This window comes from Myotis lucifugus, unplaced genomic scaffold (assembly GCF_000147115.1).
Source record: "Myotis lucifugus unplaced genomic scaffold, Myoluc2.0 scaffold_69, whole genome shotgun sequence".
NCBI lineage: Eukaryota > Metazoa > Chordata > Mammalia > Chiroptera > Vespertilionidae > Myotis > Myotis lucifugus.
Window position 1 is genome coordinate 3,077,147 of NW_005871117.1, and position 25,272 is coordinate 3,102,418.

Sequence of the window (25,272 nt, forward strand, 5' to 3'; positions counted from 1 at the left end):
GGGTTTCCCTCAGTTTCAAATTTCCAAAATTATCTGCACAATACTGAGCATCATAACCATAATATTAGTATATAAATCAAGCTGTTAACATCTGGGAAGCCTAATATTATCATACTGCTCTTTATTATACAAAAATAATTTCTCAATTTTTCTCTAGCTTGAGTGGTAACAGAGGCAAAACTTGACCCATTTCTGTCTTTGCACCTGCATATTAATGTTGGTTTAAGAAAAACTAAAAAACGAAAAGGTTTAAATAAGTATATTTCAAATATGTTTGAACAATAGTGGTTTATTCATTGAAACCTTAAAATCATAACTTTTAAAAATATATATTTTATTGATTTTTTACAGAGAGGAAGGGAGAGGGACAGAGAGCTAGAAATATCGATGAGAGAGAAACATCAATCAGCTGCCTCCTGCACACTCCCCACTGGGGATGAGCCCGCAACCAAGGTACATGCCCTTGACCGGAATCGAACCTGGGACCCAGTTTAGCAAAATGCTTGCTATAAGACATTGAGTAAAATGTTTTCCTTCTCTGATCCTAATTATAAGGAGTAGATGCTAGATTAGATAATCTCAAAAATTTCATTCCACTATACCACATGAAGACAACAGCAGGTTCAACAAGGGCAATTTTTTTAAAAAAGAAAAAATGATATAAGGAAGAGTTTATTAAACATTAAAAGCAATTATAAACGAGAGATCTAAATTCCAAAATTAGATTGGAATTCAGATTTTACCAGTATTGAAATAGCCAGTTAGTATAAGCTTCCCTGGGAATTACACTGACCTGTTGCCACCAGTGATGCATGCAGCACAAGTTCCTGTTGGCTGCTCATTCTGTTCATAGTAATGAGCATCCACATGCGCTTCGGCAGTTTTTCTCTTCAGGATCTCCCCAAATTTATCTGTCCCAATGCAACCAAAAAATGTTGCTGCTTTGTGTGGCTTCTGAATCATCCACTGAAAAACAGGAACATAAATAATTTTAATGTGTCAGAAAATGGTACACCATAGTTCAGTATTCTGTTGTAGATAGTGGCATAAAAGAGATACCTTATTAGAAACTGTGGTTGTTATGAATGGAATTCCAATCCTGTACTACCATTTATGATAACAAATTTGATATAACAATCACATAAAATCTTATTATACTACTTTTGGGGAGAGAAATAGAGCACAGTGGTTAAAAACTCAGAATCTAAAGTCAAATAGACCTAGGGCAATGCTGGCTTGATACAGAAAAATAATAGCAATTCCCAATAGAAGTAATATAGCAATATCATTAAAAGCCCAGCATCTACTAGGTGTACCAGTTCATAATGCGGATTTTTTTAATAGATGGAGTTACACATATGTTGATATATAAGCGATTTGATATGTATGCTATTTTGTTGTATTGACAGCAAGCTTCAAAACTTCATATGTCAAATTTGCTGAAGGTGTTAACATCATAGATATTTTTACGCTTAAAAATGTCGAATTTCATACCAAAAAAAAGAGCATTTGCGGGAAGTTTTAATTCATTGCTTTATTTTAAAGAAAAAGTTATCGTATACTTCTGGAAGTTTATGGTAAACATGCTCCATCTTAAGATACTTGTGAACGGTGGTTTAAACGCTTTAAAAGTGATGATTTCGATGTGAAAGACAAAGAACGTCCAGGTCAACCGAAAAAGTTTGAAGACCAACAATTACAAGCATTATTGGATGAAGATGCCTGTCAAACTCAAAAACAATGTGCAGAAAGATTAAACGTTGTTCAGCAAACCATTTCCGATCATTTAAAAGCAATGGAAAAGATTTTAAAGGAAGGAAAATGGGTGCCACATCAAATGAACGGAAGACAAATGAAAAACCGAAAAGTCATCAGTAAAATGTTGTTTCAACGGCATGAAAGAAAGTCTTTTTTGCATCGAATTGTGACTGGTGATGAAAAGTGGATTTATTTTGAGAATCCCAAATGCACAAAATCATGGGTTGATCCAGGTCAACCACCAACATCTTTGCAAGGCCAAATCACTTCAGAAAGAAGACACTGCTCTGCGTTTGGTGGGATCAGGAAGGTGTGGTGTTTTAAGAGCTTCTAAAACCAGGTGAAACCGTTAAAACTGATCGCTACCGACAACAAATAATCAATTTGAACCATGCTTCGATCGTGAACCGACCAGAATGTGCCAGAAGACACGCAAAGTAATTTTGCTTCATGATGACACACCATCACTTCAAAACCAGTTAAAGACACGTTAAAAGATCTTGCCTGGGAAGTATTAACCACCCACTATATTCACCAGACCTTGCTCCTTCAGATTATCACTTGTTCTGATCGATGGCACATGCACTTTCTGAGGCAGCACTTCAAAATGTACGAAGACGTGGAAAATTGGGTCTCTGAATGGTGTGCCCCAAAACAAGAAAAGTTCTATTGGGGCGGTATGCACAAATTACCTGAAAGATGGGGGAAATGTGTAGCTAGCGATGGACATTACTTTGAATAAAGCACTTTTGATGTTTCTCTTGAAATTATCGTGTTTTCTTTGATTACAAAATCCGCATTATTAACCGGTACACCTAGTATATTGAGACAGTCTGGATTCAAATCTTGCCTCTGCCACTTACTAGCTGTACGAGTAAGAATGTCACTTAGGCATTTCTATGCCTCATTTTCCTCATCTGTAAATTTAAAAATATATATAAATACACCTCATAAAGTTGTTAATTAAATTAAATACTTTAAACCAGACACACGAAAAGTACAGACATAACAGCCAAGAATATGTCTTGTTCTACACATTACTTTTGTTCATGTAGAAAGTCTAAATACTCTGGCTATTTTTGGTATCTAGGACACTGACAAAATGTGAGACTTTTACTCTTGATCAGTGATTTCTACTCAAAAGTTAGTCAATTTAAAATAAGAGTTTAGTACGCCAAAGCAGACACATAAAAGAAGTAGAAGCCATGCTCATGGCTTCAAAGCACTTAATAACCTAGCTGAGAAAGTAAGGATGTTTTCAAGAAAGTTGAAAGATTAAAAAATCTTTTTTGAAAGTTTATAAATTAATCTGCTAATAGTTCTGTTAAAATTTTAGTACATGTCTAACATTACCTCCAACACAATATATTACCAACACCTAAGCAATCTGTTTTTGACCATTCTGACATCCAATCAATAAACACTTAATGCATGTCTACTAGAGGAAAATGACAGTGACCATAATACAAAGACACAACCACATTTTCAAATTCTCCAGGAAAGAGATGCAATCTTGTTCAAAGCTTCTTGTTATGTTCCTTCTTTTAGCCAAAATAAATTGCCCAACCTCTCTTTGTTTAGGTATGTATAGTACATCTTTAAATACCCATCTTTAACTTCTACCCTAGCCCTGAGGGAGTAAGAAGGTCCAGAATTACTCTTGTGTTGTGTATACTTAAAAAACAAAACTAAAAGGAAACAACTATAGAATTTTCAGACACTGGACAGGGCAGGACTATGATTCCGACAGAAAACAAGGTGAGCCCTGACATCATGCAGGCTATCTGCCAGGAGGCAATTTCCAGACTACAGTGCCAGGAGGAAGAAACCAAACGGAGCCTGGCATTCTCACTGAAATGAGGGACCAGAGATAAAGTGAAAAAGAGTCTCAGAGAGGAATGAGCTGAAATCCATATAAAGTAGCTCTTGAGGCTTTGGCAGGACACCAATCTGTGCGTGTTTAAGGAAATCATAAGAATCTACATAAATTTTCTAGGATTAAAAAGTGACTTTATCGAAGTCTCAGTATTCAAGATCACTGTACACAAATTTAATGTAATTCTATATACTATCAAGGAATAGTTGAAAATTAACACTTGGAGTGGGGGAAACGAGTTAAGTCGGCTCGCGTGAATTGCGCGTACTCCGCGGGAGCCGTCTTTAACTCGGTTCATATAGATTTGCGGTGGAGTGCGGGAAACGTGTAAACTCGGGCCGATTGTAACTGCGTATTACCAAATATTTGTTTGTAATCCACCCTTTTGGTGGATGGAACAAAACCAAAAGTACACAAATTTAATGTAATTCTATATACTATCAAGGAATAGTTGAAAATTAAAATTAGGAAAACAATGTCATTTACAATAGCATCAAAAATTGAAACATAAAGGGACCAATTTAAGAAAACATGTGTAAGACCTATACACAGAACACTACCAAAAAAACAAAACAAAAACAAAAAAAAACAACTAAAAAAACTAAAAAAAAAAAACAAAAACACCCACCACCAACTATATAAAGGGATACTATGTGTGTGAATTAGAAAACTCAATAGTCTTAAGATAGCAATTCTCCCCAAATTTATTCATAGATTCACTGCAACACTAATCAAAATCTCAACAGGATTTCTGAAGATACCAAAAAGCTGATTCTATACTCAACAGTAAAAGAAAAAGGAACTAGAATAGCTAAAGGTTAGGGGGTGTGTCAGTGTTCTGGAAACCAACAGTGATAAATCCCAATTTCTTCAAATATAATGTTGATAATACAACCTATGATCTTGGGAGCATGCTTTAAGAATTAGAAATAGACTAACAAGAAATGTACTTTAGATCAGTAAATGATACCTATTATTATAATTGGGTCACTTTCATACAGAGAATGAAAGGGTTCTCACTACACTGTAAGTAACTACACCTAACTTAATGAATAAGAAAACTACAGCCATAATTGATTACTTTAAATAAATACATGAAATTAGTTGAATTCAATTTTAAAAGCAACAGTAAAGGCAGAATACCACCAGGAAACACTCAGGAGGGCAATCTACACTAATAAAAGACAAAAATGGTAATTGGCGTACGACCGCTACCCTTCCCATTGGCTAATCAGCGTATCCTTATGCAAATTAACTGTCAGCCAAGATGGCGGCCAGCAGCCAGGCAGCTGGAAGTGACTGCAGACTCCAACGTTCCCCGCCTGACTTGCCGGCCTCTGAGCTGGCAGTTTGAAACATTCTAACAAATATAGCCGAGCAACTATTACTATGTTGCAAATAAGAAGCTAAACAAAACCGGCTGTCAGTCAGCCCCAGACCGCAACATTGTATCCATGTTTTCAGCAGCGAGGCCTCAGAGCTAAAGCTGGCCCAGAATAAAAAAAAAAAAAGAAAGAAAACAAGGAGCGGTTGGGAGCTTTTAGTCAACTGCCAGCAGGAAAACAGCCCTCAGCCCCTCAGCCAGACTGGCCAGGCACCCCAGTGGGGACCCCCACCCTGATCCAGGACACCCTTCAGGGCAAACCAGCCAGCCCCCACCCGTGCACCAGGCCTCTATTCTATATAGTAAAAGGGTAATATGCCTCCCGGCACCGGGATCAGCGGAGCAGCGAGGCTCCCAGCACCGGGATCAGCGTGACAGGGGGCAGCGCCCAAACCCCCTGATCAGCCCTGCTCTGCGCCTGATAGGGGGGGAGCTCCCCAACCCCCGATTGCCTGCGGTCTGTGTGTGACAGGGTGCAGCGCACAACCCCTGATCGGCCCTGCTCTGTGGGTGATAGAGGGTGGCGCCCCAACCCCCTCCACGGGCCTTGCTCTGTGTGTGACAGGGTAGAGCCATAACTCCCCATTGGCCCTGCCCTGAGTGTGACAGGGTGCGGTGCCCCAACCCCTTGATCGCCCTGCTCTGTGTGTGACAGGGGGCGGTGCCCCAGCTCCCCTATCGGCCCTACTCTGTGAGTGACAGGGGGGGAGCTCCTCAACCCCCTGATGGGCCCTGCTCTGTGAGTGACAGGGGGCAGTGCCCCAACCCCCTGATTGGCCCTGCTCTGTGCGTGACAGGGGGTGGCGCTGCAACCTCTCCATCGACCCTCGACCCTGCCTTGAGTGTGACAGGGGGTGGTGCCCCAACCCCCCAATCAGTCTACCCTGAGCGTGACTGAGGGTGGCATTGCAACCTCCCGATCCGCCCTGCTCTGTGCATGACAGGGGGCGGCGCCCAAACTCCCCAATCGGCCCTGCTCTGAGCCTGACCAGGGGCTGCACTTAGGGATTGGGCCTGCCCTCTGCCACTCAGGAGCAGGCCTAAGCCAGCAGGTCGTTATCTCCCGAGGGGTCCCAGACTGCGAGAGGGCACAGGCCGGGCTGAGGGACCCCCTCTTCCCCCCCGAGTGCACAAATTTTTGTGCACCGGGCCTCTAGTTAAATATAAGCGAAGGGAGATCAGAAAAGGCATCCAGAGATGGGTGACATTATCAACTAGTCTCTGAAAGATGGGTGTAACTTTCAAAAATGGCTGTGAACTGGAAGTAGAGGCACAGCACAGAGCACATGCCTCCTCTCCTGTTGGGAATTTTATCATGGTGTTCTTAAGGTAAAATAAATTCTGTTTAGTAAGTAGCTAGTTCCAAACAATCTAGTATTTATTTCCTAATAATTGAGAGCCTATTGCGCACTGTAAAATTCTCAAAACTTGGAATCAGACTGGTCAGCACCACTCTCATTTGCTGTGTCACAATGATTTTTGTGTAGTACTTGTTTTGTTGTATTTTTAATCACAGAAGCTACCCAAACCCCAGTTTTCCAAAGTATCTGATACCACCAAGAGGAAAGTAGCAATGCAATGTTAAAACAGAAATATCTGCAGTTAGTGGTTCAAATGTTGAACCTAATAGATGTCACATGTTTTCCTAGAAATTTTGAAATGACCTGCAGACTCAATGTGGATTTGCTAAAGCACCCAAGGGGTCTTAGCACACAGTTGAGGAATACTAGTAAAAGAGTATAATGTTAACAAAAAAAAACAATGAAAAGAGAAATAAAGGACTATTAGGAGTATAATGACAGAGCACAATGTGGGAGGGAACAGACTAATGTGAAAAGTAGATCTAGGCCAGATCACTAAATGACACTTTAAGAAATTAGGGAGCATTCTGTATGTAGAAGGGCACAAATGAGGATTTTGAGTAAAGGAGTCAGATGATGAGAGATGAGGCCTCATTAAGCTGGTTTGTTCAGTGGATAGAATGTTGGCCTGCAGACTAAAGGGTCCAGGGTTCGATTCTGGTCACGGGAACATGCCTGAGGTGCAGGCTCGTTTCCCAGTAGGGGGCATGCAGGAGGCAGCCAATCAATGATTCTCTCTCATCATTGTTTCTATCTCTCCCTCTCCCTCTCTGAAATCAATAAGAATATATTAGAAAGAAAGGAAGGAAGGCAGGCAGGCAGGAAGAAAATTTATAATTGAAATTAAATGGAGCTAAATAAATATCATATTAAGCTTCACATCAAGAGTCTTTAACCACATATGGAAAGATTTCTATTAATATTAACTTCATCTGCCAGATGAATTTCCTCTTTGCCACCTAAATGGAATATTTAGAACAATGTAATTGACAATGATGCTCAAGCGACAGTCACTTCTAAAGCAATGGTATATACTTTAATTCAATTCATAATAGAATGCTGAAGAATGGTACCTAGATACTAAAATAATAGCAAGATAAGCCAAACGTAAGAAATTTTATATCAGAAATCCAATGAGGCGTTTCAGAAAAACTGGAGCACAACTGAAAGAGATTAAATGTCAAAACTGGGTAATAACAGCAACAAACAGATTGCAAAGGGTGGTGAGGAAATCGTAAGTGAAGTAGTTGGTTAGGAAAATAGCATCTATCACATAGCTTAAAGGATTGGTTCTTTCAGAGGATTGCTGTGCTCCCAAGTGAGACGGTGAAACACAAAGATTTTTATAAATATTATTAAGAATCCATTCTCCCTCAATAACTAGTATGCTATGCTCCTTTCCTGCCAAAACTGCTCCATTTCCCCTGTTGGCAAACATACTATTAATAAAAATTGGTTCCCAAGATTCCTACTATTATACCAACAATGGTTCTTTTGTTACTTTTATTGTTAAATACCTGTTCACATCTAGTTTTCAGAGAAGATTTTGGGAATTTTGGTCTAGTAGGGGGGAAAGAAAGATAAACTTTAGACTAGGACACAGATAGTTCATCTTGTCCTGTGATAGTAAATTACATAGTCTATTAGAGATTATATTTCTTGTAGAATTATTATAAGAATTGAGTAAGATAATGTATGCAAAGTGTCTGTTAAAGAGTACTGATGATGATGATAATATCAGGGCACTAAAATATAAAGTACGTTTTAGTCTAATCTCATTAAACTCATTGCATAAATATTTTCTGATCATCTACCATTTGTTGAACATTATTGTAGTAAAAAATAGATAGCTGCGACTGAAAGGTCCCCGGTTCGATTCCGGTCAAGGGCATGTACCTGGGTTGCGGGCACATCCCCAGTAGGAGGTGTGCAGGAGGCAGCTGATCGATGTTTCTCTCTCATCGATGTTTCTAACTCTCTATCCCTCTCCCTTCCTCTCTGTAAAAAAATCAATGAAATATATTAAAAACATAAGATTTTAAAAAATAGACAGTGCAGCATTTCTCTATCTCTTTTGTAGGCTTCTTTTCTTCTCCTGATCCCTTAGTGTTCTATAGGCCTGGATCTAAGGATTACCTGCTCTTCTCATCCTACACACTTTTTCTGGATCTGATCTAATCTATTCCCAGGGCGTGTGATATATATATCAGCACATGAGAGTAGCACATATGTTAGACTTTGGGGAGTGGCCAAAGAAATTTCCTAAGGAATATATGTGAAACTGTGGCCATGCTGAAACTTGTAGAAACTAAGGGACCTGGTAGATCTTGTGTGAGATAGTTAATTTTCAGAGGAAGAAGGATGACAAAGAGGCTCAGAAGCAAAAAATGAGGCTATTGGAATTAGAGAACTGAAAGTAAATTCAGTATTCCACACAGGATTTTGGTACCTTACAAATGCAATGAATGAAGATGAATAAGAAAAGTGTCAAAATGCTATAATCTCTTCCTTAAATCTGTATTCTAAAGATAGAGTTTGTTCTAAAACACACAATAAATGCTTACTGAATATATGTCACTTGGAGATATTAATAATATAACCAATGACCCAGGTTAAAGTTTTAGTATAGAACCTGGCATAAAGTTGGCACAGAATATATTTTAACTATTGTTATAATTACCACTAATGCAATTATTATGTGGGTAGCAAAAACACTATTTTATTGTTATTTCTAAGGCAAACTGTTAAATATTTAGAATACTAAGGAGTTTGAATTTTATCTTCTAAGAAGATTTGTAGTCTGCATGAGACCCATGGGCCGATATCAGGTCAAGGCATGTGTGGGCGGAAGCGGGGGAATCCATGAATTCCCTGGAATTATAAGGAAACTCTGATGTACTTTTCTGAGAAGAGGATTCAATAGATTTCACCAGATTCCTAAAAGGGACTAAGGCACCCACACCAAAGGTGAAAAGGCATATACAGGGAGAACACGAATATAGCCAGGGAGGAAGCCTTTTTCCTTTTAAGCAGAAGATTAACAGGTTATATAGGATTGCACCGAATGAACCAATAAAACCATTTAAACTAAAGGTATTTATCCAAATTTAAAAATGCTGTGTAAGTTATGTTTTTAAAATGCAACAACTTATATTATCTGAAATTGTTACGCAATTAGTTTCTTAGCTATCTACAATAAGTAGCCTAGATATATTTCCAAAGGTCTCCAAAACTAGATGATAAAAATTAGCATAGCACCCAAATATGCTTTAGGTTTTTATTCAATCCGACTTTCACCAGAAGCCTTTAAGCAACATGATTTCTATCAAAAATGGATAGTATACATTCTTCTTCTATGTTCTCCCAAGATTTAAAAAAACCATGCCTACTTTAACTTTTAGTTTCTTGCTATGCACAAAAAAAGTCTTTCTTTTAGGCTGGAATACAAAGAGTTTTCTTAAGGAGAAATCTGATCTTATTTTTAAAAGAAAACAACCTTCTAGAAAATGTTTTTAGAAATAGAGTTCAATAGATACCATTTTCACATTATTTGAAACAGTTAAATTGCCTTACAGAGTGAAATGCTGTAATATATAAAGGAATATACTAATGGGCATCAGGACACACTATTCCAAATTATAGCACAATGGCTAAAAAAATAACTGAGGAAATGCAGAAGCAGGAAGGTACTCTGACCTCCCCTTTACTTCTCCCTTGAAGCAGCTCATAAAAATCCTCGTGTGGGAAGTACTCCCCCCGCACCCCCATACCTGGAGGAAGAGAATATCTTCATCCCACAGACAAAGGGACATGAGAATCCTAACAAAAGTTCACCCAGTTTTATTCTATGTGCCTCATCCGCTGACCTATCGTGTTTCTACAAGACTTCCCACTCTTCATCAAACCTAGCATAAAAATACTCAAGTCAAATTGTTTCTTTGAGTCTTCATTTCTTTATGAAGGCTCCTGTGTTGCATAAAATTTACATTAAACAAATGTGTATGCTTTGTCAGTTTAATTTTCAGAGATACTAAGAGGGTCGAGGAAAACTTTCCTTTCCTATACCCTCAAGCAACTTCAACTTACTGGTAGCAATGGCTGCCCTTGTTTAGAGGACATATGATTAATCCACATATTTATCATAATTTCAAAATCACTTCTAAAATTATTTTATCATTTTTCCATTATACTCCAGACATTTCCCCCTGACAACTTGAGAAAAAAATTGTGCTAAAACTAAATATAAAAAAAGGTTCAGCGAAGTTAACACTATAATTAGCTGAAGATGAGTTAGAAACAACAATATAATTAGGAGCTAAATTAGCAAGTACTTACTATAATTTGGGCATTATGCTAGTCCTTTACTTACTATGTTATCCCAGTTAATCTGAACTACCAAACATGAGATAAATACTCACTACTCCAATTTCACAGGTAAGGAAAGTAAGTCAGTGGCAGAGCTCAACTCTGTATGGTTTTATAAAGTAAACTCTCAATCATTACTCCAGATAGGAGGAAAGAAAGGGAAATAAAGAAAACCATATTGGAAGGAGTATCATCAAATATGACTGTGTGGTCATGTATAAGTAACTTCATTTCTCTAGCTACCATTGTCCTTAATTGTAAAAGTCAAGAAATTATAATTTTGTAAGAGATCCATCAGTTCAAGCTATAAAAAAAAACCCAGAATATAAAATAAGAAAAAAATCACCATATAAGTTATTGTGGCCAAATAAAACTGGGACATAGAGGTGAAGATAGTAAGAAAGTGGGTCTTCAGAAGTAAGAATGTCACTCAGCTGCATTCGCTCAGAAATTCTACAAAATCTACAAAGAAGCATGCTTATTAAATACAAAAGAACAAGAGAAAATTGGAAAAAAAAATCCTTCTCCTTTACTGTTTTTAGCATATGTGTTATAAAAAGCAAAATCCCTTAAAGGCAGTAAACATCTGCCCATAGACACATATTAGAAGCAACATCAAAAATATAAGGCAAAGGTCAAGTCAAAGTTTATTGACAATGATAAACTATGACAGCGTCTATTAAATTAGCCCTTCCTTCAAGGTGTATGTGATCAAAGCAGCAAAGATATTTTCACTCAGTCACATAACAAGCTATTTGTTGAGATTGAAACATCTGGTCAATATCTCCTAACACTGCAATTTCATGCACAGTTAGCATTAGGGCACATTTCTTCTCCTCTTCTTACAGGGTCCATAAGGGTGGCACATATGGCTCATCATTTCATTGAAAAAAGGATTCAATTCAAGGCATTACATACAATCGTCTGTGCTTTATGATGTTTTAAGTCTACCTGCCATCATTTTCCATCATCATTGCTCACTGCTGTTCTTTTCTACTATAAAAGCCTGCAAATATGACAGAACACTTAAAGCTTAACAGCCTTCCTCCACTGGAGTTAGAAAGCATTTACTAGTAGGGCAAAGGAATCTATAAAATGGCAGGTCGTTTTCTATTGCCCAAAACTCCCAATATATTAAACTATTTACCATTTTATTTACCATTTAAACAAAGATCTAGTACAGATTAGAAAACTAATGTTTATTATCAAATCAAACACTTAACTTTTTATATGACAGATCTATGAAAGTATATTCTTTTGGTATAATTGTAGTTATAATAAGTGACTTGAAAAATTTATAATAAAAACATTTAAAAATTAATTTTAACAGGGGTTTTCAGAACTCTTTTAATTTGACAAAGAACAATTTTATACTAAGAAAATAGGGATGCTACAAAATATTATCATCCGATGAAAAATTTCCACTTAAAATCCATGCATCAATTGTCATGGTAACAGGACCCTTTCTTAAACACTTACTGTGGTAAACCTGAACTCACAACATAGATTTCTCTTTTTTCCCCCTTTCTTCCTTTAGGGTAATAGCTTTAAGAGAAAAACAGAGTGTGGATAGAGGACATCTTTAAAGCTACTGTTTCACATTTCTTTGATACATTTCCATGACAGGTAGCATAACTATATGAATATAGGTTATCTGCTAAAAATAAGAATTTACCTAGATGTTAATAGCTGAATGGATTTCAATGAGGAAATATTCTTCTGGTGATAAAGAACCACTTATGGCCATCTTACAATAAGCAATATGCAATGACTGATTAAGGAAGGAGAATATAAGAATAATTAGATTTAACTGAAATCTAAGTAAGATATAATGTCCAGCTCTGCTACTGTAGCATATAACGTAAATATTTTGTTTATTAATTTAGTCAGTCAATCCAATCTAAATGTATTTAATGAATAGTTCTATGGACCAGAAATCATGCTAGCACTGAAACACAGTCTTGAACAAGTCACAATGGTGTCTATCTAATGGAGATTCCACACAAAACGAAATATAAAGCAAACAAAACAGAAACATGAAACAGAGAAATAAAATAATTGTAAGAAGCACTATGAAGAAAAAAAACAAATGGCTGAGGACAATGGGGAGTGAAGAGGTGCAAGGACAGAGTCTACTTTGAATAGGCCTAAGGATATTTAACAAACAAAAATATTCAAATGAGCTAATCACACAAAGAACGAGCTTGGGGTTGGAGAAAAAAAGAAAGAAGAGCCAAGTGCAAAGATTCTAAGAGGGTTGGCATATTTAAAAAATGTGAAAATCAGTGTGGCTACGGCATGGTGAGGAAGATGGAGAGTAGCTAAGTAAGTTTGTAAAAATATGCTGGTCCCAGATCATGCATACCTTGTTGGGTATGGTAAGAAGAGTAACTTTTACTCAGGGTGCAACAGGATGCCACTGCAGGGTTTTAAACAAGAAAGTGAAATTACTGAATTTAAATAAGGATCACTTTTGTTACTATACATAAAGGTATGTTTATCCTGTATAATAAAGAAGAAGCAATAAGGAGATATGTTGGGAAAATATTATTCACCCCACACTCATCCAGTCCTTTGAAAAAGCTATTAGCTCTGAAGGGTAACAAAATGTACCACCCCAAACGTGCCCCTTCGGCATGTGGATTAGTTTAAGCGGAAGGCAGGCAAGACCCAGGCAAATCAAGAAAAACTTTTACCTTTCCCTACCACCTAGAAGAATTCAGATAGGGGCCTGACTCAGGAAGGGAACTATTATCAGAGATAGCTGTTATCTGAATGACCTATCTACATGGCTGGGCAAGTATCTAATTACCAAACATCTGTACTTCTTATTGTCTTGTGAATTACCCGCCTCCTCTTTAAGTCCCCAGACCCCTATCCGACCCCTATCCCATTCCTTAGCTCAGGATGGCACAAAAGCCTCAACTGCCTGATTTGCCTTTGGGTCTCATATTTTTATAGGGCTCCTATACATGTGGAATTAAAAATTTGTTTTTCTTCTGTTAATCTAGCTTGTTATTTTTATTTTTTTGACCATTTAATTATTAGACCAGCCCAAGAACCTAGAAGGGTAGAAGAAAAAAAAATTTCTTGTCCAGTAGCTCTATCCTAAAATTATTTCCAGATTTTAACCTTTTTTGCATCCACTTTTCAGTAATTCCACTACTATCACCCATTCAACTTATCAAGACTTCTTGCCTGGACCGTTGCAATCATTTCCTAATCTCCTTACTTCCATCCTTGGCATTTTCCTTTAAAATGCAAGTCGGTGAGCTTATCATCCCCTTACTCAAAACCCTCAATGCTCTCCACATCACTCAGTAAAAAGCAAAAATCCTTATGAGGTCTATGAAGCCCTACAGAAACAAGCCACGCTTCTTTACCTCCTATTGCCTCTCTCACCTCATTTCCTGTTGTTCTTCGTATTCTGCTCCAAGCAGACTTAACTCCTTGCAAAATTTTGAAACATACCAAGCCTGTGCTCTATTAGGAAATGCTGACATCTCTACTATACTAGACTTCCCCTTAAACCCTATGGCTCTTCCTTCATCTTGAAAGCCTTTACTTAAATCTTATTTTCTCAACAAAACTGTTTCACACACCCTATGTAATACTGTAAATAAAATGCTCCTTTTGTTCCAACATTGCCAATACCACAACAAAACTTCTACTTTTTACTCCCTTTCTTTAACACCTTCTAATTTGTTTACATACCACATTCATTATATTTCTCCCTCCCACTAAAATATGAGCTCCATGAAAGCAGGCATTTTCATGTTTTACTCATCAATGCATCCCCAGCACTTGAGTCCGGCCAATCAGGACTGGGCAAGACAGCCCCGATCGTGCACCAGAAGGGTCCCTTGGCCTGGCCTGCGCCCTCTTGCAATCCCGGCTGAGGGACCCCCGCCCCTGAATGCACAAATTTTGTACACCAGGCCTCTAGTATTAAATATGAAGCAAATGACCAAATCCAGACAATAAGGTAGTCTATAGTACAAATAACCTAGTTTCTCTTTTTAGAAACAGTCAATGACACTTTAAAAAGGGGGAAGCAAGATAATTACTAAGTAAAAAATATAAGGCATAAATGCAAAGTTTGAATTCTTGCTTAGATCTTGATTCAAATAAACCTATCACAAATGGATATTTTTGAAAAAATTATAAAAATTTAAATATGAATTGAATATTAAATAACATTAAGAAATTAATATATTAAGGTAATAGTATGGCAGTGGGATTTTTTTTAAAGTGTCATTCCTGAAGAGTTAATTCAAAGGATTTATAGATGAAATGACAAGATATCTGGGATTTGCCTCATAAGAGAAAGCGATAAAACAAGTTTGGCAAAATATTGATAATTATTTAAGCTAGATCATTAGTACATGGGGTTCATTATACTATTCTTTCTACTTCTATGTAGATTTGAAATTTTCTACAATAAAAAATTTAAATACACACACATAAACAAAATGGAGAATTAAAATCTTGATGTAAGACAAAAAGAAGACATTTATCCTAAAAAATTATTATGAAAATATTATTTCTCCTCAACGAACCTATAAATTCCAATGTGATATTTTGAAAACATCAATATGACCCTTAAACCTGAGAGGATAATAGGAAAATACATCCTGAAAAAGGTGAATAATAATGATGGGGGGAGAAAGAAGGATTTACTACCAGGTATTATGAAATCAACAGAAAAAAATAAAGTTTAAATACAGACCCAAGTATCAATGACAAAAGAGTATAGAATACAGATGACACTTCATTGAGATGACAAAAGAGGGAATTATTGAATAGAGTGCACTGGGATAAGTATATAGCCATTGAGGGGAGTATTCTTTCCCCTCATACTTTAACCAAAAATGTAAAAATAAACCACTCAGAAAGGTAGAAAATTCAGCTTCTTATTTTAATAACTTTAAAACAGATTTCCTAACCATGACATGAATGCCAAATAATATAAAGGAAGTACTGATACTTGTAACTAGATATAAACTTAAGATCACTCACTATACAGGAAAAAGAAGTTGAGCATGTGGCAGGGGGTTGGGGGAAGTCAGTATCCTTAATGGATGAAGCACTCTCAAAAATCTGAAGAAAAAGATGGGCAAGGTTGTCATAATGATGCTGATGCTTCATAGTGTGATGTCCACAGATATAGGCAATCATACATATACTCCTTTAATGTGAGTAAAGAATATAAGAATTTAAAATACTGAGAGGGCTGTACCTATTAAAGAAAATCAGCAGCACTTTGCTAATACAAGAGCAATCTTTCATGGCTTTCAAATCTGCATTAAGGAAGCTATTGTTGATGCTATTTACTGTTCACAGTGAGGATGGCATAAGGTCTTTCAAAAAGCCCCCTCTGTCATTCTCTTCGTACTGCTGAGATGCTTATGCCATTATAGCCCCTCCTAATTGACTCTAGTAAGAGACTTTATTTAAGCTTTGAGCTTGCCTATCCACAAAGTGTAAATAACTGGTCACAACTGTATCATAGTCCTGAGTGCTGGTTTGTGAGGCCAGGTGACTCAAAGGACAATTTCCTAGTCAAACATTTATCTGATGGGCCCATACTTAGCCCATCTGTATCTATTCTCACAATGAAATAACAGCAATGGACAATAAACATTTATTTTTTGCACAGTAACATAAAGTAATTACACAGTAACATCAGAACAAAAAGTTTGCAAAATGACCAATAATTCTAAAATGTATAGAATTATTTTAGGAAAAAAGATTTACATTCAGAGAGTTCAAGGATAATCTTATCAGTGGCTCAGTTACAATGTCATCAAAATAAAATGTTACTGGGCACCCACCATAAAATTATACACTTGTTAATCCAACACACTTCTATTAAGTTCTTAACATCTAAAGTACTCTATGAGGGATACAATCTTGAATAAGACCTTGAGGAGTTCGCAATGTCATGCAGGAGGCAACATAGAAACAATTCAGGTTCAATGAGTGTTACAATAGAGATATATACAAAATATTCTGAGAGCATCAGGAAGTTTGGGGAGTTATGAAAAAGTCAAAGAGAAAATGACAAATAGGCCAGTTCTTGAAGGTTAAATATTTTACCAGGCTGAGAACAAGAAAAATAAAAGTAAATTATACACAGATAAATATGCAGTGCAAAAACGGAGGGATACTGGGTCCCTGGCTTACTCAGGGAATCAGTAAAACATGCAGCCCATAATAGCATATTTTATGAAGGAGAAGTAATCCATAATACTGAAAATCAGGCTGGGATCAGAGAGTTACATGACAAAATGTATTTTACAAAGATAATTTTGGCACAAATGTTCAGAAAACAAACAAACTGATGAGAGAAAATTGCCATAGTTCTAAGATGTCTCTGTGAATCTTTATCAGATTTTGTTTTCTCTTTTTAAGGATATTTATATATCAAACATCCTTAGTTAAAAACACTGGCTTTATCTCATTGTAAAGGTTAGGCAGGTTTCCAATAAACCACCTTTAAAGATTGAGGTTTTCTAGATTCAGGATTCATCAATTGTGATGCAAACTCTGTGAGCACAGCTTCCACCTGCATCAACCTCCATGTTGCTCCTAAGTGATGGGGATGCAAGCAGAACCATTGGGAATGTGAAACTCATGCTGCCTATTGTGCTTGAGTAAAAAAATTCCTTTGTCTCAGACACAGTAGGTTCTAGTCTTCTATCAACACCTATAAAACTGTGGCAGACTAGTTGGTTAGTTTGCAAGTGGGGTGAAATCCAAGACACTTCATAGTTATTGAAAAATACTTCTTAAAAAAGAAGAGGGCCAGGACAGAACAAGGCCATGTGGTATTACAGAAAAAGAGAAAAGGATCTCAACCTTAAGAATTTTGCGGAAAGGAGGAAATATGCAAGAAAAAAATTTTTGAGGCAAAAAGGACAAGAGTTGGGACTAACTAGGTGAGGGAGAGTGTAGGTTAGTCTGACTATGATGTAACTGGATGACTAATGTATAGTTATGTCATTAAGAGAGAAAGATAATTTAAGAACATAGGAGCAAGTGCAATGTAAAAAGCCAGAGAACAGTGAGTTGAGTTTGAACATACGGAATTTCGCGGATAAATCTTTAGACATATCTACTGAAACACTGGAAATACAAGTTTGTAGTTCCAGAAAGAGGTCATGAATAGAGAAAAAGCATTGACCTTACAGAAAGGTCTACAGACCCCTGGAAGGTCCTGAGAACTTCTCAGAGGATCCACAAAGTCAAGTTAATTTTCACAATAATATTAAGATGTCATTAGCATTTTCACTACGTTGACATTTGCTTTCAAATTAAAAAGATACCAATTTAAGAATTTTTTAAGCAGCAAAAATCATTGATTTTTATTAAATATTAACACTTAAATACACATCTTTTAAATACCCTGTGTAGGGAAATGGGAAGTATGAATGAAATACAATGGTTTCCTGAGGAAAAGTACCTGTGCATTTGAGTTTTTATATGAACTGCTTTTTTTATGAAAAACTATTTTTATTTTTTAAAAAATGACTGACAGACAAATGACAATTATTCAGACTTGGGTATTTGGCAGACATTTTATTGAAAATGAAAAAATAAGCCTGTCACTTACAAAAATAACTGTAAGGATTTGCTGCTAATGATAAAATTTGAGCTTTCAAATGAAAATTATAATTGGGTAAAACTCTTATCCACCATGATGAGATCCCCAATACATAAAAGATTATTTTCTCGAGATTAGTAGTGACATAAAATTTTACATCTGCAAAATCTGCATAATTTAATTAACAAAAAGTTTGCAAAATGACCAACGTATTATAGAAAAATTCACATATGGGTTAAAGGTCCACTCAAAGAATTAAACAAATCAGTGCATATATATTTTATAACATAATAGTTTTGTTGAGATACAAATCACATACCATACATTTCACATTTAAAGTCTAAAATTCAATGGCATTTAATATATTCTCAGAGTGTGCAAGCATCACCACATCAATTTTAGAACATTTTCAACACTACAAAAAGAACCCCTCATCACTTAGCCATCATACCCCAAAACCCCTATTGCCACAAGCACCACGAATGTATTTTCTGCAGCTATAAATATGCATATTCAGGACATTTCACAGAGATGGAATCATAAAATATGTGGACTTTTGTGAGAGGTTTCTTTCACTTTGCATGTTTTCAAGGTTCATCTATATTGTGGCATGAATCAGCACTTCATTTCTTTTTATTGCCAATATTCTATCATATAAATACTCCACATTTGTTTATCCATTCAGCAGTTGATAGACATTTGGGTTGTTTCCACTTTTTTGCTATTATGAACAATACTGCTATGAACATTCATGTGCAAGTTTTTTACGTAAACATATGTTTTCATTTGTCTTGGGCTATATGCCTAGAATTGCTGGGTCATATGGTAAATCATTACTCATCATATCCTTTGTCTACTTTTTCAGTTGGGTTTTCATTTTCTTCTTAATGATGTCAAGTCTGTTTATATACTAGAGAGATTAACTCTTTGATCTATCTTGCAGATATTTTCTTCCATTTCACCTTTTGTTTATGATGTCTTTCACCCACTTTTTTTGCATTTAATCTTTAAAATTTATGAGATTAAAAACAACAATGAGAAATTGACAGAGAAAGATAAGCCAGTGAAGGGTACAGAGAAAGGATGACTCAAAGAGTTAACAAACAAAAAAAGAACAAAGAAAAAGTGCTATCTGTCCTGAAAGCTAATGAAGAAAGTTTCAAAATTGAGGGAGTACTAGACAGATGAAACAACCTTAATTGGATCAAGTAGGACCCAGATTTTTAAATGGCCATTGGATTTGGCAATTATTTTATTAATGTCTTTTGCAAAAAAAAAAAATGTTTTCAAAGAGAAATAAGGATGAGGTTCCACATGGCAGTTGGTGAATAAAGAATAAGTTGGAGGTACAGCACTGGTAATAATGAATATATTCTACTCTGTCTACGGTAGACATCTGACAGTGAAGGGAAGGTGGGGAAGGATAACAAATTTGAAGTTCTAGAGAAAAGAAAAAATGGAATGGAGTTAAAAAGGCAAAATTACGTAAACATGTTTCAAGACAATGGGGAGAAAAGTTAAGTACTTGATATCCAATAATTTCCTTTATATTTACAGAGAAGAATATGAGGTCACTTGCTAAGATTAGGGTAAAGTAGGATAAGAGATTGTGAAAAATCTGAACAAACACAAAGGAAAATGAGAATTGGAATAGAAACTGAAAATAATGTAGATGCAGACATGATGAGTCCCTTATAATGCCTAGATAATATGCCCTGCATATAGACTAACTCAATAAATATGTATAAAATCTAATAAATTTCTGATAATAAAAAATATAAATGCTAGAAAAAAATTAGTTTTTATATAAGCTTTAAGTATGTTTTATGTAAAACAGTATACTAATAAGATATTTTGTGACATGATTTCCCAAAGAGAATATATAATTCCATTTATTCCATTTCTATAGTCTTAAATTTCCAAAATAAAAGCAAAAGTAAGAAGTACTAAAATTGTTAAATGGTAAAACTTGTGTTTAGAGTTAGCATGAAGACTATACTCAATGCTTCTAAATGCACTCTGAAAAGGATTTTTTAATTAATAAACTAACACTTGGGGAAAATTGGATGAATATTATATGGGAATTCTGTACTATCTTTGAAATTTCTCTATAAATCTAAAATTATTCCAAATAAATAGTTATTTTTTAACTTTATTTTTATGGCTGACACTATTACAGATGTCCCAATAGCCCCTTTGCCCACCTCCACCCAGCCTACCTCCTCCAAGCCACATCTCTCTGGCCATCACCACACTGTGTCTGTCTTTGGCTATCCCAAATAAAACGTTTATTTTTAAAAACTAACAATGAGCTAGTTGTTTTATATTTTTAAATTTTTATTTTGAAATAAGTTTATACTTATACAAAAGTTAAAGAAATACTACAGAAAATTTCCATATATCTTTCAAACAGCTTCCCCTAATGTCAACATGTTATATAACAATAATATAATTATCAGAATCATGAAATTGCTTTTATATTTTGAAGTTTTGTCCCCCATATCAGAAAAGTCTTCTGTTTCATAAGGTAGTATTTTTACTGCAAAATTTCTTTGACATCGTTTATTGCTATTCATCTCAGGTGACAAATAAAAGGACACATTTCCATAAGCAAGCAGTGTAAAATATAGTGTTTTCACCTATCAATTATATTCTTCAACTTTCTAGAACGTATTTCTATTTTGTAAATGGGTAACCTCTAAGCAGATGGATAACAAATTATTATTTTAAAAAATTGTAAAGACTTACATCAATCCTCTAAAGAATTTCTAGAAAGAAAACCTACCACTTCTAAAAATATTACAGGAAGAGCTAAATGAGGGCTTGAAGACCAGGAATTTGTAATAGGATGCATCCGTATAATATTATGATTTCCATCTAACAGTTTCCATATCCAAGGTATAAGAGTGCTGGATGGATAGTTAGACTGATCTAGAATTGGTGGCATTGTGAAATGAAAGGACACAAAATTGAGAGAAAATTTTAAGTGCAGTCAAATTCAGTAAGTACAGAGAAATGGTAAATCTGGCAGTAGTAAAGCTTGGAGGTACAAGGACTAAGAGAATTTTATGAAATACAGGAACTGAAATAATATGAGAAAAGTCAGGGAAAGATTACAAAGGATAAGAGTAGAATATTAGGTTTCTAGATTTCATTTCTAGACCTATAAGGTATGATTATGTACAGCATGTACACATCACAGAGTATGGTTGAAAAGGAAGTTCAATAAACCGAAGCTAGGATGATGGCCAAGTTACGACAATGATAGACCACTACTAGTTAAATATTCCTTACTTTCCAGTTGGGGAATACTTGCTAGATACCTATACACACCACAATAAAAGTTACTTTAACATCTTTAGACTATAAAAATATTTTAAAAATTATAACAAAGTTGAAGAGGTATATTATATTGTACTTTAATTTTATCCATTTTCAATATTTCAACAATAAGTATAATGTTACTATTTGTTCTTCATAAATGTTATTTATCAGATTGAGGAGGTTCCCCTCTGTTGCTAGGTTACAGAGCAATTTATAAGAAGTGTGCTCAAAGTCACTAATCATCTGAGAGATGCAAATCAAAACAATGAGGTACCATCTCACACCTGTCAGAATGGCTATCATCAACAAATCAACAAATGACAAATGCTGGCGAGGATGCGGAGAAAAAGGAACCCTCGTGCACTGCTGGTAGGAATGCAGACTGGTGCAGCTACTGTGGAGGACAGTACGGAGTTTCCTCAAAAAACTAAAAATGGAACTCCCATTTGACCCAGTGATCCCACTTCTAGGAATATATCCCAAGAAACTAGAAACACCAATCAGAAAGGATATATGCACCCCTATGTTCATAGCAGCACAATTTACCATAGCTAAGATTTGGAAATAGCCTAAGTGCCCATCAGCAGATAAGTGGATTAAAAAACTATACAATGGAATACTACGCTGCTGTAAAAAGGAACTCCTACCATTCACAATAGCATGGATGGACCTTGAGAGCATTATGCTAAGCGAAATAAGTCAGTCGGAGAAAGATAAATATCACATGATCTCACTCATTTGTGGAGTATAATGAACAACATAAACTGATGAACAAAAACAGATCCAGAGGTAGAGAAGCATCGATCAGACCGTCAAACCTGAGGGAAGGCAGGGGAGGGTGGGGGGAAGGGGTGAGATCAACCCAAGAACTTATATGCATACATATAAGCATAACCAATGGACACAGACACTAGGGGGGATGAGGGTACAAACTGAGGGGTGGTGGGGGGATGGGAGGATAAGGACACATATGTAATACCTTAATCAATAAAGAATAATAAAAAAAAAGAAGTGAATGTTGGATTTTGTCAAATGCCTTTTCTGTATCTATAGAAATGATCATGTGGTTTTTGAGATGGGAAAGTAAATCCAGTATTGTTACTCCATCTTGTTAGAAAGAGGGAACCTCAAATTCCTTTAGTTTTGAATAATAAAAAATATAATTTGATTCAATGAATACAGTCAAGTATGCAAATATACAGCTCATATTTATAAGAAAAAGACCTGCTTCTAAGTTTTCATCTATTATGAATTAGTATGCCCTTAGATAAAATGGCTAAGCTCAGTCTAAATGGTATCAATACCCCATAGATCAGTGGTTCTCAACCTTGGCTTCACATTAGAATCACCTGGGAATCTTTCTAAAATCCTGATTTCTGGGCTTTATCCTCCGGAAATTCTGTTTCTTCGTTACTAATGTTGGTGGCCCCACCCCATAACAAAGAAACAGAATTTCCGGAGGATGAGGCCCAGAAATCAGGATTTTAAAAAGATTCCCAGGTGATTCTAATGTGCAGCCAAGGTTGAGAACCACTGCCATAGATGTTATATTCTAATATACTGTATGATGAACAATAACAACATTTCACACAGAACTGTGAAGTAGACCAGTGAATTCTGGCAGAGCTAGAAAGTGTAAATATGAATAACACTTAAATCAATAGCATCTATCGTGGTTATGTTAGAAGCAGCTGGTGTGATATTAAGAAATAAAAGATGCCTAGCCTATTTTAATGTCAGTATATGTTTACAAAAATATAAATTAAGAAATATTATGTTTAAATAGAAAAGACTTCAAAAGGTCAACTGAATTGGTTTCTCTGGCTCTCACCAATTACAGCTGATTCTCGTTATCATGGTATTTGTGTTGCACAAAGTTGCCATGAACATTGAATTTGTGAACACTGAACCACTGCTCCTAAGAAAAATACAGGATTAAGTTCCTGTAATCCTTTGGTTAGATTTTTGTCAACCAATCAATATCAATTCATAACTTTGTTTTATGTGTGTTGCTCCTTATAGGAGCACTAGACAGCATTTCAACACTATGCTTGAGGGCCACAAAAGGCACAAAATACAGAAAGACATGGTACTAAATATACCACCAAAAGGACACTTATTTATGGTATGAGAGCTGAAACAAAAAGGCAGAGTGTTGCCTTGTTGGACCTCGGATGGTAATCTGCACATCAGGCAACTCAAACTTTTTTGCTGCTCTACGTATGTCTGTGAATAATTGCAAAAATGCTCTGAGTACTGATTTGGGATTTACAAATAAATTTTTACATGGTAGGTGAACTTGCAAATACAGAATCTACAAATAATGAGGATCAATTGTATATGTAGTGGGATTCCCTGGGGCCTTTATCAACATTTTAAATCAGTGGTTCTTTATTATTTTTTAAGTTTTGAATTCTTTTTAGATAATGTATCCTCCCTCCATTCCAACTGATAATTTGTGAACCACAGTTTAAAAATGCCAGCTTTAGAGTTTCCAGGCAAAGACTTTTTAAAGCATTCTTTGATAACCATTTTAGATTTCAACTGCTGCTTAACTCTTCATATTTACAGATAGTAATTGCTGTGCCTATCATCAGCTTAGTACATTTTCTGAATGCATAGCCTAGTACAACAATAATTGGGGTTTACCAATTAGAATTTATAGAATATACAATGTAATAGAGGGTAAAATGCATATGCAGTTTCAAATTTTCCAGAGCAAATTTTTCTTGCCTTTCTTGCAGAATTACTATTTTTTTTAAATCTACAAAACCTAAGCAGAAAAACAATATCCTATATATAATAAAGAGCTAATATGCAAATGGTCATCACACCCTCATGCCATCACGCTGTCAAAATCCATCACCAGGAGGCTGTGTGAGTGGCGAGGCATGCATGGGTGGGCAGGGACTTGACGCTGCGTGCACAGCGTGGAGGCGGGTCCTAGTGGCTCTGTGCGGCAAGGCCTGGGGGTCCTGGTGGCTCCACGTGGCGAGGCCTGGAGGTCCCGCGTCTCCTTGCGGCATGGAGGAGGTGGGGCCCGGCACCTCCACACGGCAAGTCCTGGGGGTCCCACGGCTCTGTGTGGCATGGAGGCGGGACCCCCGGCTCCAGCCTACATCTTTGGGGCAATCCATCGAGGAGCCCTGGATGGGTGGGAGGGGCCTACCTCTTTGGGGCGATCGATTGCGGGGCTCCCACACTGTGAGAGGGCACAGGCCAGGCTGGGGGACCCCCCCCCAAGTGCATGAATTTCATGCACCGGGCCTCTAGCACATTGATTTATATCAACCTTAAGTTTTGTTTGGTTCCCTACATTTGAAATATCTAAAAATGTTGATTGCAATCTGGTATCCCTTTAGTCTCAAAGAAAAAGTTTGACTGTCAGAAACACTTTTGTATCTAATTTACAACTGACACATTAACCCGGTAAATGTTTGTGAAATTATAGCAAGCAATTTTTTTTAAGGAGAGAAAAAAAGTAAACAACAGAAAAACAAATACCAGCAATTACTTCAGCATTAACCAATGAAGCTAGGTAACCCAATTGGAGAAAATTTCAACTTTTTTTTTTTTGCAATGTATATTGGAGATGAAG

At 36.3% G+C, this 25,272-nt stretch overlaps 1 protein-coding gene across 2 annotated transcripts in view; it reads right to left on the reverse strand.

Moving 5' to 3' along the window:
• The window catches only part of ADK (adenosine kinase), a 448,784-nt gene that overhangs the window by 239,610 nt on the left and 183,902 nt on the right, over nt 1-25,272 (reverse strand). For both annotated transcript variants that reach the window (XM_006090233.2, XM_023755075.1), the window contains one exon: nt 794-966. In XM_006090233.2, coding sequence (XP_006090295.1) covers nt 794-966 — 173 coding nt within the window. The remainder of the gene's footprint in view (nt 1-793; nt 967-25,272) is intronic.